Source organism: Aptenodytes patagonicus, chromosome 12, assembly GCF_965638725.1.
Source record: "Aptenodytes patagonicus chromosome 12, bAptPat1.pri.cur, whole genome shotgun sequence".
NCBI lineage: Eukaryota > Metazoa > Chordata > Aves > Sphenisciformes > Spheniscidae > Aptenodytes > Aptenodytes patagonicus.
In genome coordinates, this window is record NC_134960.1 from 10,171,044 (window position 1) to 10,186,818 (window position 15,775).

General features: G+C 48.3%; 1 protein-coding gene across 1 annotated transcript; it reads right to left on the bottom strand.

Moving 5' to 3' along the window:
* Window positions 1-9,704: 9,704 nt before the first annotated feature.
* LOC143165990 (serine protease inhibitor Kazal-type 6-like) lies at window positions 9,705-13,962 on the bottom strand. Its single transcript, XM_076349934.1, has 4 exons — window positions 13,810-13,962; window positions 11,646-11,671; window positions 10,671-10,783; window positions 9,705-9,885 (listed from the first exon to the last, which is right to left on the bottom strand). Exons 1-4 carry the CDS (start codon window positions 13,865-13,867, stop codon window positions 9,840-9,842), a joined length of 243 nt encoding a protein of 80 aa, XP_076206049.1. The 5' UTR covers window positions 13,868-13,962; the 3' UTR covers window positions 9,705-9,839.
* Between the last annotated feature and the right edge of the window lie 1,813 nt (window positions 13,963-15,775).

Consider the following 15,775-nt stretch of genomic DNA (forward strand, 5'->3'; position numbering starts at 1 on the left):
TCATCTCTGCTCACCCTGCAGTTAACCCAGCACATTGCATGCAGAGGTTACAGGCAGCCGGCTAGATGAAAACGTCAAAATGAGCAGTAATCTTGTGAGATTAACATATAAAATCCCTTAATGGATATGGTAGGCAACACAGATAATTATAGACCCACAGAGCATGACTCAGTCAAGTACAGGGCACAATTCCAGAAACTATGAAAGGAGAAAAAAAAGTCACAGTATTGCCTCCAAAGAAACTTGAATCAAGCCAGAGAGCAGCAACAGCACTAAGCTATCAGACTATTTAGGCAGTAAGCAGTGCAAACGGAGACTTATGGGCAGAGTTTCCAGCACTAGTCAATCTTTCACAAGGATCAGTTGAGCTTTACAACCCCTCCTGCTTTGCCTTTCCAGAGGGTTGAGCAGAAGCCTTGGTCCAGGTGTGGGACAAGCACGGTAACAAAGTGCTAAAGGCTGGGAAGGAAACCAGACAGGAGCTTTTGAGCTAAAGTTTCTGCTAAAGCCAATTAACATGCAATGGCTGGATTGCACCAGCTTTACAGGGGTGGGAGATGGCACAGAGTGACCTTATCTTACCTACCAGAGACAGCTCTGGGCAGGGTGTTCATGCAGCCAGAGTGTCAAACAGTCTCTCCAGCCCTACAAGAAGGACCTAGCAGCAAGTGTATTTGCCCAAACTGTTCCTTGACCCATGGATCAGTGCTGTTTCTCCTGTTCCTAAGTCAGAATGAAACATGGGCACAACAGGACTTTCTCAAGACAACACAGATGTGCCCTGAAAGCAACAGAGCAAGGCTGGAGGGGTATCCACAGGTCCATGCTGTCCTGCCTCCCCTCAGCCCCTGCTCATGCTGCAGGGATGCAATAGCTGGCCAGAGAGGTCCATACCCACAGTCATGTCCTAAAGCAGAGTGCCACAGACACCTATCTCCCCATGACCATCATGTCTGCTTTCATTCCCATATCTAGTGTCTGATACCTTCTCCTATTGCTAAGAGAAAGCCCCTCAGGCTGATCTTCAGGAAGGCTTCTGCTCATTTTGATTCCCAGTCTCAGTGCTGGGTGCAGCCACTCACCTTTACCTACAACACAGAAAATCCAGCAAAACCCTTCGGGGTCACCACTGCCTGGGAGGGCATAGCAAGCCTCTGACTGCCCCAAGAAGCCCAGCTTTCCTGCTTGCTGGCACAGTGCTTTACCCTGAGGCTGCTCCTCTACCCCAGACATCCTCTCATTGACCCCATACCTGTCCCTAAACCCCACACTCCCTCTTTTTAAAGAAGGTGGCCCCATGGTCCTCTCTGGTTCTCATATCTTCATCACCTTCCCAGTAGCAGTGACAGAGCCATGGCACAGCAGGGAAGCTCAAGTGCTTTTCACTTCATTCTTATTAAGAAAGCACCATCACCGAAGACTATTCATTTGCTAAGAGCAGGGGTTAAGGCATGGATCTGCTTTCAAGGGGAGCTGGGGTTTGACTGGTCAAAGCCGAATGGTTGAACTGAATACAAGTTGGCTCAGCTAACCTTCACTGCCCCACAAGAGACTCAGCTTACTGAATTTAACTTTATGCAAGAAGTATCAAGGTTCCCCAATCTATCTGGGAATAGAAATGCTTTCACATTTTCTGTAGCATGTGTGCAGCTGTGCCAGTGCTTTCCTCTCCCGGTATAGCTGATAAAACAGCTTTTCCACCCCAAGGGCTGTCTGTACACCCACATAAATAGCTCTCCCCACCATGGTATGTGTGGCTTTATCTACTCCTTACATTCTCCCTTATGCCTGTCCTATGTTGACTTCCATTTTGAAGAAAGAGGAAACAATTTATTAATACTTCCTCCATAATATATTTTCCCACAAGTTCACCATAAAAATTAAATTAAGAAGCAGGACATGGGCTGCATATTACAGGACAGTAACCGTTATTCCCTTTGCTATAGAGGCTCCCTGCCAGCCGCCTCAACTCCCCAACCTAGTCTTTCTGTGACAGCAATAGCAGCGCAGCTCCCCAGGAGCCATCCCAGCTGTGCTGCTGTTTCTCTACCAGGGGAGCTCCACAGTGCCTGCTGGGGGGCCAGCAGCAAAGTCCTGGTTTTAAAAACCTATCAGATACAGCTATTGTTATAGTGAAGTCAACAGTAAAACTCTGGCATTACAAACAAGTCCTGGTGTCACCAGCCGTGGCTAGTACAGTCCTAGGTAAAGGGCAGGGTCACCCCACTGCCCCTTGCAGCCGGTCTGTGCAGCCTGCCCACGAGGGCTGGAAAGCTCCCTGGTCTTCAGCACTGCTAAAGTACCAACTGTTCCTGCTCACATTGATTCGATATCTCCCCACATACCCAGGGACAGAGTCCTGTATCCAGACAGGAGGAACAGGAACTACCTTCTCTCACTGACTCTTGAGAGAGCTACTTTATTGCCTGCTGTCAGGTTTCCAAATAAACATGACCGACTCCCCTGCAGCTCCAGGATGAGCTCCCCAGACACCCACAGTCCTCTTACAAAAAGTGTGACTGCAGTCTGTCTGTGGATGGGACATGAATGGTTTCTTCTGCCACCACCCCAGTCTCTCTGCCCTTCTCTGTACATGCCCATCTGGTGCCTTACGCTGCATACTCTGGAACAGAGACTGTTCCCTAGAGTGCAGCACTGGGGCTGGCAATAAGTTACCACAACAGACAAATTTTTTGGAGCACTGAGCAGATAATCCATGTACCTGAAATTTCATGTTAAAAATAGGCTGTGAGTAGTTGCTACCTGCTCCAGGGGTGCCAGCAGGGCAGAGCTTGGCCAAACAGGGAGGAACAAGCACATACACCTGCAAAAGCCCCTGTTTTAATTTGTGAGGTTTTTCCCCAACCCAAAAAGCCAAAGAGGAGATGCAGAACCTGTTTGTCAAAGACCCCTAAGCACCCTGCCAGGGTGCAGGGCTGCCTCTCAAGGCAGGGCTGATGCCAACAGGAAGGCTGCAACGCTAGCACAACTGGGGCGACTGGAGGAGTGGAGCCCCACCGAGGCAGGAGTAAGGGCTGTTATCAGAGCATGGCAGGAGGATCACATTTTTGTCTCAGCACCTGTGACACCTGCCAGGCTCCTGGAGCTACCAGGTGAATGTTTGCATGTCATGACCCAGGGCTAATCAGACTTGCAAACAAAACAGGGACTGGGATTTAGTCCACTGGAAATGTTTGTCCCCTGCGATAGAGCATCATGCTGATTTTTTCAAAAAAGTTTGTTATTCTATCTTTGAGTTTTCTCAGCCTTCTCCTTGAATCATGATTTGACCTCATATTAGAGGGGCTTAAACTATATAAATATATAGATATACACATATTTTTAGGAAGGTAGAAGTTTAGGTCTCACCTAATCACTACACTCCAGGAGCTGGAGCTTTACAAAAGACCCCATAGCAAGAATCACAGCCTGGTGTCAGAAGCTCAAAGCTGAACTGCGCTGAATCGGCACCACCGATAAAACCACCCGGACTGCGGCAGCATCCAGTGTCCGTCCTTGGTATTGCACCCTGCCCCCCTCCATCGCCCTGCGATTTGGTCACAAGAGGAGGAGCATCATCATCCTGCCAGGCCTTGGGGAGACAACACCAAGGCCTGGACCATCCCAGAGGGTTAGCAGGTGCTGGACAGGCCACCAACACGCAACAGCAAACAGCAGAGCACCCTCAGCAGCAGAAGGTCCTCTGAAACCCTGTTAGGGTAGAGGGGGCTTGCACCAACTTTGCAGCTGCGCCATGCCATAGCTGCTCAGATACGAGGGTAAGCAATGGCTTTCTCCTTTGTCACAGCATTAACAGAGGGAAAGAGCTTTGCAGAGCCCAAGCCTCAGCTGGGTTCAGTGAAAAGCCTGGAGTCCCACCACTCATGCTAAATCTCAGTATTTGCATCCAGCAACAGCATAACTAGAAAGCTCTGCCCAAATCCTAGAGGTACAAAGCCCAGCTCATCTCAGCTGCACTTCTCTGCCCCCAAACTTCTTCCTCCAGTGTCTGCAGGAGAGGTCAGCAACGCCCTGGGGAAGACAGCAGTCTGAGCAGCCTCAGGCCAAGGAAGTAATTGATTAGAGCTACCTTTTATCCATTATATCAAGGGGACACACTGAGACTGCACCCTGTGCCTGAGCCCTTTGATAAGAGGTGATGGGCCCTGCAGGAGCCCAGGAAACTTGTTCAGACCACCCTGGCCCAACAGTGGTCTCAGAAGAGGGGGAGAACTGCTGCCAGGAGGGAAAGCTGAGGCATGAGTAACAAACAGAAATAATTTACTAGGACACTCACAGTTTCAGTGCCTCCCTGCCCTGCCTGCATGGATCTCTGTCAGTGTAATTCATTGAAAGAACAGCTGTTGGGCTCAGAAAAATAGGCTGAGACACCCATCCTGAAAAGAGGATGGGTGCTGCAATCTCAGGAACTTGTGAGTCTCTGGGGGTGAATAACTTTACTGCAGTTTGTACACAGCTCTGCTGTCGGCACCTCTAATTTTAAGCAAGACTTCAACAGGTAAAATCAGCTCTGTGCCTGGGTCATGCCTCTGCAAAGCACTAGGGCCACAAGATGGCATTTTGCTCATTTTAGCAGAGCTGACTTGCTCCCAAAGGCTGGCACGAAGGGGACGTTAGCGCCCCTCTCCAAAATGAGCGTGTCCAGCAAGACCAGAGCAGCATCCCCAGCCGGAGCCGGTCCAGCTCCCCAGGGCACCCGGCGGCTGCGGCGCCTCTCCTGGCGTGTGCCCAGCAGTCACAAGAGGGAGCCCGATGCCCGGGAACGAGCAGCAGCCCGGCGGCGACACCCGCCCTCGCCCGCTCCTCCTGGCAGAGATGTGCTGGGCAGCGGTGTCCCCGCCTAGGACAGGGGAGCAGCGCAGGTGACCTTCTGCAGCCCCTCCTAGCTGCTTTTTAATGGGTCATCATCATCAGACAGAATTGGAGCATCCGCTTGCCGGTTGTAACTGTGAGTAAGGATTAAGGGTATGTCTAGAAACAGAAGATGACAGGAGGATGCATTTACAGGGCAGGGCCCAGGCAGCTGATGGTTTTATCACAGGTGACTCCACAAAATCACCCTCCCAAAGAAAGGCACGGCGTTCTTTGGGAGGAAGGCCAGAAGTGTCACAGCCAGCCCTTGCCACAATACCGACATTTCAGTTCACTCCCAATTAATTGAGCAATTTTAGCTCAGAACGGGAAGCACCGTATTACACAGCACCACCACATCCCTGGGAAACCTTTACTCCACAAGCTGGGTACTAGGTCCAACCCTGCTACAAGCCCTGAAGCTGTTGCTTGGGGCCAGCCTTAGTCTGGTCAGGGCATCTCTCCAGGCCCAGCAGAAGCTCAGTTTTGACCTTATCTTTCAAGTTCTGATTGAGGCTCTGCCAAAGCCCTGCTTCCTCTAGAGACCCAAGGAGCTGACCTTGTTGAAGCTCTTGCCCATCACTGCCCCATGGGTGTCAAAGCCAAAGAGGTGCCTTGGAACATCATCTCATGACTGGAGCTTTAAAATAAGCAACACTTTATGTGGTACCTGCCTTTCTGTACGGATAGATCTTATGCCTCCCCCATTCTCCCTTTACGTATCATGGTAACCCTTGTCTCCCACATGCATTTTATAAGTCTTCCCCAGCATTTTTAGAGCAGCCTTATAAAACACCAAGACCAGTGAAAATTACTGCAGCTACTCCCATGAGAAGCTCCTAAACCACACTACTCATTTCAGGGGGAAAAATAAACTAAAACACCAAAACTCACACCACAAAGCAAACCCCTCACCTTCTCTTTGCTCTAGAATCGGTAAAAACAGACAAATACTTCCCCTGGTCTCCTATTTAAGTCCTTCAACTGTGATGGGAATGGGGGAACTGTTGGCTGATTCCCAGCATCTGGGAGCCGTTTCACCCCAGAGCAGGCTCAGCTGCTCTCTAATCCTTAAAAGACCCCATACACACTGACACCCTCCTGCTGCTCCCTGCAACTGTCACCATCTACATCTTTTCAGTCCCCTGCAGTACTCCTACAGTTCTCCTACCTACTCCCCGAACAATCCTTTTCCTTGTCCCCATAGCTCATCCTTCCCTCCTGTGTTCAGTTTTGGGCCCCACCTCCAATACAGGAAAGGCACTGAAAAGCTGGAGAAAGTTCAGTGAAGACCCACCAAGAGAGTTGGGAGCTGGAGCATTTGCCCTGTGAGAAGAGGTGGAGGGAGGTGGGCTTGTTCAGCCTGGTGAGAAGGCGGCTTCAGGGGGACGTAAGAGCAGCCTGCCAGCTAACAAGCAGGTTACTGAGCAGACGGAGCCAGGCTCCTCACAGTGGTGCATGGCTTGGAGATGAGGCAGTTGAAAGAAAAGAGGTTGAAACTGGATACAAGGAAAAATTTCTTTACCGTGATGACAGTCAAACCCTGGGACAGGTAGCCCAGGGAGACCATACATTCTCCACCCTTGGAGGTTTTCAGTGCTAGACTGGATAATGCCCTGGGCAACCTGATATGACCTCAGAGCTGACCCTGCCTTGAGCAGGAGGTTGGACCAAAGTCCCTTCCAACCCGATCCAGCCTGCTTGTCTTAGGAAAAAGAGGGTGAACTGAAATGAATACCAAGCCCAGAGCTTCCTCCCCAGCCGGGCTGTGGGAACCCTGCAGTCAGCACCACCACCCTAGGGTCGTCCCATGGCAGCTAGAAAAGCCTTGTCAAATGCTGTGAATGTCAAGGGAAAAAAGTGGGACAAAGGGTTCAACTGAGTTGGGACAGTGACACGTGCCTGTGCTGGGGAGGAGGAGGAAGCGGTGGAGCACATTAAATGGGCCAAGAGCCTGGACACAATAATGTATCAGCTGCATCACCAGCGGAGTGAAGCTGTGAGATGGAAATACATCCTTCCCCTCTGCCGTGTGCATAGCCTGCTCACGGGAGGGTGCTCAGCTGTGAGCAATGTCTTCCTTTCAGTAAGAGCAACCATGCACAAATTTAATTCTTCCATTATTTTAACTGCCGAGGGGGGACTGAGTGAGACACAGGGAGCACAGGGCCCTCATTCTGCTGCAAGGGGCAGGTCTTGGCAGCGGCCGACATGCTGGGGCAGCTCCCACCCCAGCCTCTGCCCTGTAGCTAAGGACCCTTCCTCCCCAGGGAGAGAAAAAGCTGTGAAGGTGCTCATGTTATCTAATAGAAGAGAGATCTCAAATATATCATGACTCACTCACCTTTCAAGGCTGTCAAAAAAAAATCCCCAAAACCCAACACATCTTGAAAGGTGGAGGAAGGAAATCAAAGGAAAAGTAATGGCTGAAGGTTTGGTTTCTGGTTTGGTACACGTGTGGGAAGGCAGCCAGGCACAGACGGGAGCTCAGTCTGGACAGGCTGTGGCCATTGCCACACTCCTACCGTGTCCCTGGCGTCCATCCACCAGCCCTGCTGCGAAGGCAAGCACAGCGCTCTGAAACCAAGAGCGAACAGATCCGGCACCAGCAAAGCATCACTGCCGTCTTGGTCAACCGGGGCAATATGCCCGCTCAGCCGGAAGGATGGACCGCAACAGAAGCCGTTCACTTGGTATAGCGCTGCCTGTCTTGGTCTTTCCTGGGGAGGAAGTTTTGGGAAGTTTCCCCGACTGGGGGAAATCATCTCCTCAAAAGAGATGACTCCCATTCTCCACTCCCCCGGCACAGGTGGAGGAGGTGGTAGCTGGGTCTCTAGAGGTACAGAGGTGTTTTTATTTGCTATTTGCACTGAAAGTTTCTGTTCTCTTGTGATCTGTCCTTGTTATCTCAGCCTCCAGATTAGAAAGGATTAGATACTGGAATATGCTGTGAGATTTTTGGAGTCACTGAGCACCATCTCAGGTGTAAAGATGGCCCTCTCATTAAAATGTTGCTTTTCATCTTAAAAATGGGGTCTTTTTGCTCCTGTGCTCTGAATATGGTGCTGGTCCAGATCCACACAATGTAATTGAATCATGGCAGGATAACTTGGGTAGGAGAGGACGTGCGGAGGTCATCCTGCTCCAAGCAGGAGGATTGATGAGGCGGGTCCTCCCACTTTCCCGACATGTCCTTTGTGACCACTTGTCTTTGTGTAGGACGTGCTTCTTGCTCCCCTCAATCTTATCCATGTTCTGGATGCCTTGCTGTTGAGTTTACTAATGTAACATCTGAATTTCAAACCAAACAAGTGCACTTTCCTGGGCTGTACAACCTGGGACAGAGAGTGTTAGTCTGCTTCCAAGAAGAGGTGGTAGATTTTGCAAGAATCCAGTAAATTGGGATGGGAAAAATATCAGGATCAAAGACAGCTGGTCCGAAAGAAGCTCCAAACCAGCCAACGCAGAATTTTGCCTGCGCGGTTCAACCGCTGGCTGCCTGCCGCCTGCACGCTGCCTGTAAAGTTACCAAATGACAAAGGGTTTGCCCGAACTGGCATGGCAAATGTGAATTATCAGAAGAGAAACCAGCTTTAGGTGTGCTGAGCACATTGCTAAGTCCTCTCTGTTTAGGCATTGCGCCCCAATTGAGTTCAAAGCGTGGATTGTGGCATGATAGGCAAACACTCAAGCTCTGTCCAAACAAGGTCCAGAGGTTTAGATGCTCAGCATTTAGGTGCTTGCAAAATATGTTGACCCCTGAGGCTCACGATAAAATCTAAAGCTCCCTTTGAAAGTTAAGTGTTTAACATGAAGGTGCTGGTGTCCCATTGATCTGCTGCCAATGTTTTAACAAGGGGATGCCACAAGTATTTCCCTGTGTGAATTTTGCACAGTGAATGGGGAGAGACTATAGAATTCATTTTCTAATGTTTGCACAAAGAAGGATATTCCAGCCAGCATCAAGAAGAGAGAAGGCAGAACTGTGAAAAGAAAGGAATAACATCTATGTGCATTAAAAATTGTAAATAAATACAAATCCTTGTGCCTATAAAATCAAGGTCTGTGTATGATTCAGGGAGACTTTATCCTAGAGGTGGGGAGAGGAAGCCCACAGCTCTTCTCCTCCAGGGAATATTTTTTTTTAATTATTGACACTTTAGACAATCTGGTGCTCTTCTAAATATAATTTTATTAGCATGAGAAGCCGCTTGGCAGCAGGAAACTAATGCTGGTGAGTTCACAGTTTTCAAGACAAAGCGTTCTCTTAGAACGAAGAAGAAAGAGACTGATTTGGAAAGAAGAGCCTCGCAGCTTCTGCCTAAAACCAGCCTCCACCTGCCATCTTCTTGTTGCAGGCTTAAATGGAGCAATATTCCCTAGCCTCAGCTTGTTTGTCTCTGGTTTCCAAAGGAGATGAGGCATATGCAGTCACGCTGTTCACCAGATCTCCTGTCACCCTCCCACAATAACCTCCGAGAGAGGAAGGAACATGTCTATGGAGGCTGGGTAAAGAATAAAGGCGCCCGCTGTCACCCACCTCCTGGGATGGGGAGAATTGGGCAGGAGCCCACGAGTGGTTGTGCTGCTTGGCTGCCCGGCAGGCGTGTGCCAATTTTTCAGGCAGGACAGGGAAAGAAGAGCTACGGCTGCTGGGGACCGGAGGACACAGCCCACGGGAGCCGTGGGAATCGCCGCTCCAGCACAGGGAGGGCCTTGCTTCCCAGGAGGAGGGTGATGTAATAGCACAGTGTAGCAAAGCCACGCATTAAGCTCTAGCACGGCTGTGTCAAAGTGCTTTTCTGGGTATTATGGAAAAAGGAATCCAGCCAAAGAATCATGCTGAGTTTTATTTTATTGAGCAGAGACGACGGAGATGAGGGCAAGCTGCTCCCATGTCCGTGCACAGGCGTCTGCGGCCATTGCTGACAGGGGTTCAGCTGTTGCTGCTTGGTCACAGTGAGGACTCAGCATTTCCCCAGGTGCTTCAATCTTATTTTCCCTCCACTTCTCCTGTAAAAGGAGCAAGACAGACTTAGACAAAGCAGTGTATGACAGACACAGCAGTGTGGGACAAGGAGCTCATCTGTCCGAACAGGACCATTTGCCTGATTCATGCTAGTGTACCCTGGTGCCTCACAGGGAACATCAAACCGTTTTCTCCTCTCCTGGCTCTTCTCTGATTTCCCCTAGGGTAAAGCAGCCTTGAGTGGGCACGAAATGTTAAGGACTGCTAAGGAAAAACCAATGGTTTGCAAGCCCATTCAGTCCAGGGGTGCTGGCTCCTGTTGCATCTCCTTTAAAAGGTGACAGAGCTCAGGAAAAGGAGAAACTCAGGTTCTTCCTCTGAGATTTTGTGTCTTGTTCCACAAAGTCCATTCAGACTTTTCAGGAATAATTTGGCACAGCTTAGCTCCCACATTCCTCCAGACACTTCTCAGTATCCAGAAGTGTGGGCAGTGAGAGTTGCAGCCTGTGGCATATAGTGGGAAATGTGCATCGATTTAGTGCGTGCAGAAGGTACAGGCAGTATGCAATAGCCTCCCAGGCCCAGTGCTGCCTCTTGGCATGGCAACCAGCAGCATGCAAAGCCTAGAAATGAATTAAAATTAACTTGCATTCACACAGCTCCGTTCCAAGGAGGAAATATTCCACCTGGCACAATTCAGGGGCTGGTCCTGAAGAGGACAAGAGGAGCAGCCTGGATGCAGGGCCTCCCCTCCATGAAGAACATCATTAGATACGTGGAAATGGAGCCAACTCCCTCTGTTATTTCAATGCCCTGTACTTTCACTTACAGCACTGCCTTGCAGAAGGCACACTTGTTTCCGTACGTGATGCCATCCGTGCCGCAGTGAGGGTTGGACTCCCTCGTGCAGTACACGCTTCTGTTTACAAACTCTTTACAAATCTGAAAAAGGAATAAAAAAAAAAAAACAAACCTTTCAGGACTCCCATACTCTTTCTTCTTTCCAAATTGGATACAAGGTCACTAATATAATGCTTTTTTTGACAAGAGGGCTAAAGCGGCAGTGATGACACTGCCTATTTACTGAAAGAAAAAGCCCTGTCGGAAATGAGCAGAAGCAGTGTTTCCAGGGGAATTTTTGCCCCATGTTTGAGGAGGGAAACTGTAGTCCCCTGGGAGAAGTCTTGATCTCCCGAAGACACGGGTGGATTCGCCTAGGCGTGTAGGAGAAGGGTCAGCACTGATGCTCTTTCAGGCATTTGGCGCCAAGTTAGCTCACTGCTGCATAGCTTCATGCATCTTGTGGAACTGTGCACTCAGCTTGGTGCTTGCTGAGTTTTCTGCCTTCCCAGCAGAAGGAGAAGAAAACCATAGTCTATGGGGAATTAAAAATGGTGTCCAGGAAATGTACAGGTATTTTGTCTCTGGACAAGTCCCAGTGATGGACCTTGTTTGGGGGAATAGAACACTCTCAATAGTCCATTTGTTTCATGAGAAGATTGGACGCGGAGCAAAGTGGACAAAAGTGGTGCTGCGTACAAACAAAACCCTGTGCAAGCACCCTAGACCTAACCATGGGAAGCATTTGCTAAACAAACCGTCCATTTCCCTGGTCTACTTGCTAATGTGGCCACACATTAGATCCCCTGTACAATGGAGAACTCCCCAAAGTGTTGGGACATCTTGGAAGGACCCACCTGCTCCCAGCAGACATTAAAAATTGTTTACCACGCACCAAGACCTTGGTTACAAAACCATTCCTCTAGAAAATGCAGATTCAGTAAGCAGAAACAGCTGCACTAACCTCTTCAATGTCTTGACCTGCCACATCTGGAATAAAAAAACAACAAAAAACCAAACAGATTTTACACGTCAGCATTATTTTCTGACAGAGGATCAACTAAAGTCACAAACCCTTTATGCAAACCACAGTGAAACGTACACCAGGTTTTTCCTACTCCGTCATCCTGTGTGGCGGAGGAGGGGGCAGGAAGTACATTATTTGAATTGCTTTTCAGTATTTTGCTTTTTTGAAAAATGTTATAAAATACCATGTAATCAGTCATTCAGCTGCTAACTGCACCTCAGACACATAACCCAATCTCCTGGAAGGCAGCCACTCCCGGGGAAGCGAGCTGCCATATCGGATCTGGAGCCGCACTCAACAGAGTTTTAAAGCTGTATTGACTTTTAAGGCTTTTAGGCTCCCGCACCTCTGAGCAGCAAAAATGGCTGGTACTTCTAACAGGAGTGTACTGTGGAGAAGGAGACCCCGTGGTCAGCTTTACGGCCATCCTTAGCATGGCACAGCCCAGAGACTTTCCCAGAAGAACTTCATCCCGGGAGAGATACAAAGAGACATCATGGGGTGCTACAGAGCAGAACAGGCAGTGCCGGTCAGTAAGAGTGCAAAAATACCCACTGTAACCACAGGCTCTGGGCTTGAAGGTAATCAGTCCATCCTCTTTGTAATTCTTCACTGCAAAGACTGCAGTCGGGCGCGTAGGTTGAGTCATAGCTGCGGGACAGGGCGACCCTGCGATGTCTCTAAGGGGGAGCCTGACACTCAAGAGTGGACTGAATGCAGATTTGCAGAATCTGGGTCACAACACTGTGGGACAAATACCCGGTATCTCGCACGGCAGTGGGGCGGCAGAGGTTCGGATGCCAGGCTGTACCTGCTGGGTCGGTGGGGTCACTGCCAGCTGTGATGCTGCTCAGGTGGCTCTGAGCAGGAGGGAAGCTGGGGCGGGAGATGGGAGGACTTTGTCCTAGACTTGGGTCCCCACCCATTGGAAATCCCACCCAACCCTCAGTCAGCTAGACCATCATCCATCAACCCACCCTACTTCTTCTGCCAGTTGTGTTGCCCTTCAGTGTTTTATCCTTGGCGCTGGTGTATTTATCATGTCCTCAGGTTAGGCTAGGCTGCCTTAATTGTAAAGTCACTGTTATGGCTATCTGCATATTATTTACAGAATAGCTTATTAGATAGTTTTTATAAATATTACATGTGGCTACACAAGACTTTGTGATGATGTCTCTTGACATTTGTTTATTTTATAGGAGATCACAGTGTTTGCTGCTATTCTGCCTGGCCTTGGAAGGAAGCTTCAGCACTCTGATGGAATCCAGTCCCAATTAAGACTCAATTAGAGACAGATGAATATTTCATAATGAATAATGTGTACAAAGTAATTCACCTCTTTTTGCCATGCACAGCTTGCAGTTTTCTCAAGTGAATTCTTTATTCAAATTATTCACAGAAAAACAAGTATAAATAATTCTTGTTCTGCACATTCTTCAATAACTGTCACCACAAACCTTCCAGAGCTGGGTCTGCTGGATGCAAGCAACTGATAACGCTGATGTGACCTATATGTTCAAAAATCATCACTCAGCTTCCCCAGATCATCAGAGAGATGTGTAAATCTCCAGATAAATAAATGCTGGATCCTTTTAATTTGCCCTCTCTGTTCTGACTCCTTGAGGACATTTGAATTTAATTTTCAAGCTTTTCTTTGCAACATAAATGAAAGCTGAAACTTTCATCTAATTACGTTTCCACATCTCCAAGGAAAACACCAAATACCAAGATGCTTAGGACCAAAACAAGAGCTGATGACCCTGACATGAGTGAGTTTCTTTAACTGGTTCAGCAAAACTCTCCAGCAAACATTTGTACCAAAAATTCATAATTACACTCTATACACTTTGGTACATTTGCTGAAAGAGCCGCTTAGAATTTGCTCACTCTGTCTCCCAGTGACACCTCCGCTGCATTATTCACTGCGGAGGCACATGAGGAGTGGAAATATGTCATACGAGTGAGCAAGTCCTGCAGACATTTTCGACTTGCTCAGCTTTATCTTCAAGCCTGTCATCCAGCGATCAAGGCTCTCTGAAGTTTGCTGTTGTCAGGAAAGGTTTTGGGGTTTTTTTTCTAGGCTAGAGAAAAGATCACTTACCTGAGACGAAAGAGAGCAGCAGCAGGCTGAGAAGCACTAAGGCACCTGTTGCCCTCATGCTGCAGGTAGTTCTAGTCCAAGCCAAGCGATCTGTGCGGGAGGTGTCGTCTCAGCACCGGAGCCCACAGTGCGCACACAGACCTGCCTTTCTGTGTATTTATGCGCCCATCCGTAGCTGTCCTCATTCCCCACCTTAATTGTGAGAACTTCTCCACTTCGTTTCTAAAGCCATTATTGGTCCTGGCCATGTTTATGGTGCTTTAGGAATGCTGCCCTGTCCACATCAAACCTAGAAAGGGCTAATTATATGAGTGATAGACTCGGGCTTGTAATATCTTTTTTTTTTTTTTTCTTTCTAAATAGTCACAGGATTCTCACAAGGGTGAATTTTCAAAGCGGTGATTCATCGGGGAAGCTGGTAATTTTCATTCTCTGGGCCCTCGCTGGATGCCAGCTCCGAGCCTTTGAGTGCGGCATGATGACACTCACTAGACGTTACGAAATAAATCACAGCATGAGAATGTGTTGTCTGTGAAACCAATTATACGTTGTTCCCTGGCTATTTTTGAGGATAGTTCTAAATTTGTTGGGTTTGGGTGGAGAAGCGCTCTGATGTGACATGCTCTCATAGCTGTGTGCACAGTCCCAGATAGAACTGCTGACTCCTCCTTGAACTTTTTAAACTCTAGCTGTCAACATTTTCCAGTTTTTCACATTCACAAACATATGTTAGGGCTCCGCTCCCACAGCAAGTGGCAATGAAGGGAATTTGATGGGGAATTGGGAGACTTGAGCTCTATTTCCAGCTGAGTCTGTGCAAGGATTTGTGTTCAGCTGCACCATTTGCAAAATATCTGTTCAGATAAGAATAAGCTTAAAATTTTAGTATGCATTCCTAAAGAGACAAGGCTTAGGAGAGCAATGTATATAGATATACCTGTTTATTAGTCGCCCCAGTAAATTTTGAATCTGCAACTAGTTCCAACCAAATTTGACGTAGGGGTGAAAAAAATTAAAAATAATAAATACATTTTTATACATTTTTCTAACAACAGCGGAAAGATGCTACTAACGTCCTCAGCCAGCAAGGGAGAGAGTTTCTGCAGGAGAGCAATGTTATGAATGCCCTGCATTCGGGGAAGCATTAGAGTTTGCAGCTTGCTAGACATCCTAAAATCCACACAGCAGAGAAACTGTGACTGACAGGTGAATTCTCAGATGTCTATTAAGGGTGAGCTCATGACGCAGCCTCTCATATAATTTAGTTATCAAGTCAGTCATCCGCAGCGCCGTTCAAAATCATGCTTAGTTCTGCCACTCACAGCACTACTTGTTTGCGTTTTCTAGTGTCATACATCACTGCTCACAACCACAGCCTTAATGCCTCAGCCCTTTATCTACCCAAACATTTCAGTTGCTGCAGCATAACTGACTGGCTAAAGCCTTAGAAAATGTACCGCAGGGACCAATCCCTTCTGGGCTGAGGAGAGGAAGAGACTAAATTACCAACCAGGTGATTATCGTTATTACCCCTTTCCACTTTTTTATAACATCTGAAACAGGCCAGTTGCTGGCATAGGTGAGGGAATTCTTCTGTCCCTCTGAGTTCTCTGAAAATCAGGGATAGAAGAAGGGCACCTGGACCTTGCTTTGCAGTCTAAGGGGTGTAGTTGGGCAGAGTCTTGCTGGTGTCAAGCCGAGTACTTACCTGTGCTGGGCCAGTCTTTAGTCTTATGTGATATAAACCTTTCCATCTTCTAAAGAGCTCTTGCTCAGAGGCTCATGAGGCATCTAGGATACAGCCATATACCCAGTACTTGCCATTTGCCCTCCCTTTCCCTGTAGGTGAGCAGCTCTTCTTTGGGCTTTTTCCAAAGCCTTCTGAGCTCCTAAGCAAGTATCTGGCTTCCACAGGCAGAAACTACCACTGCAGAGGAGGCTCACTGTAGGATCTTGCTGTTGAAGA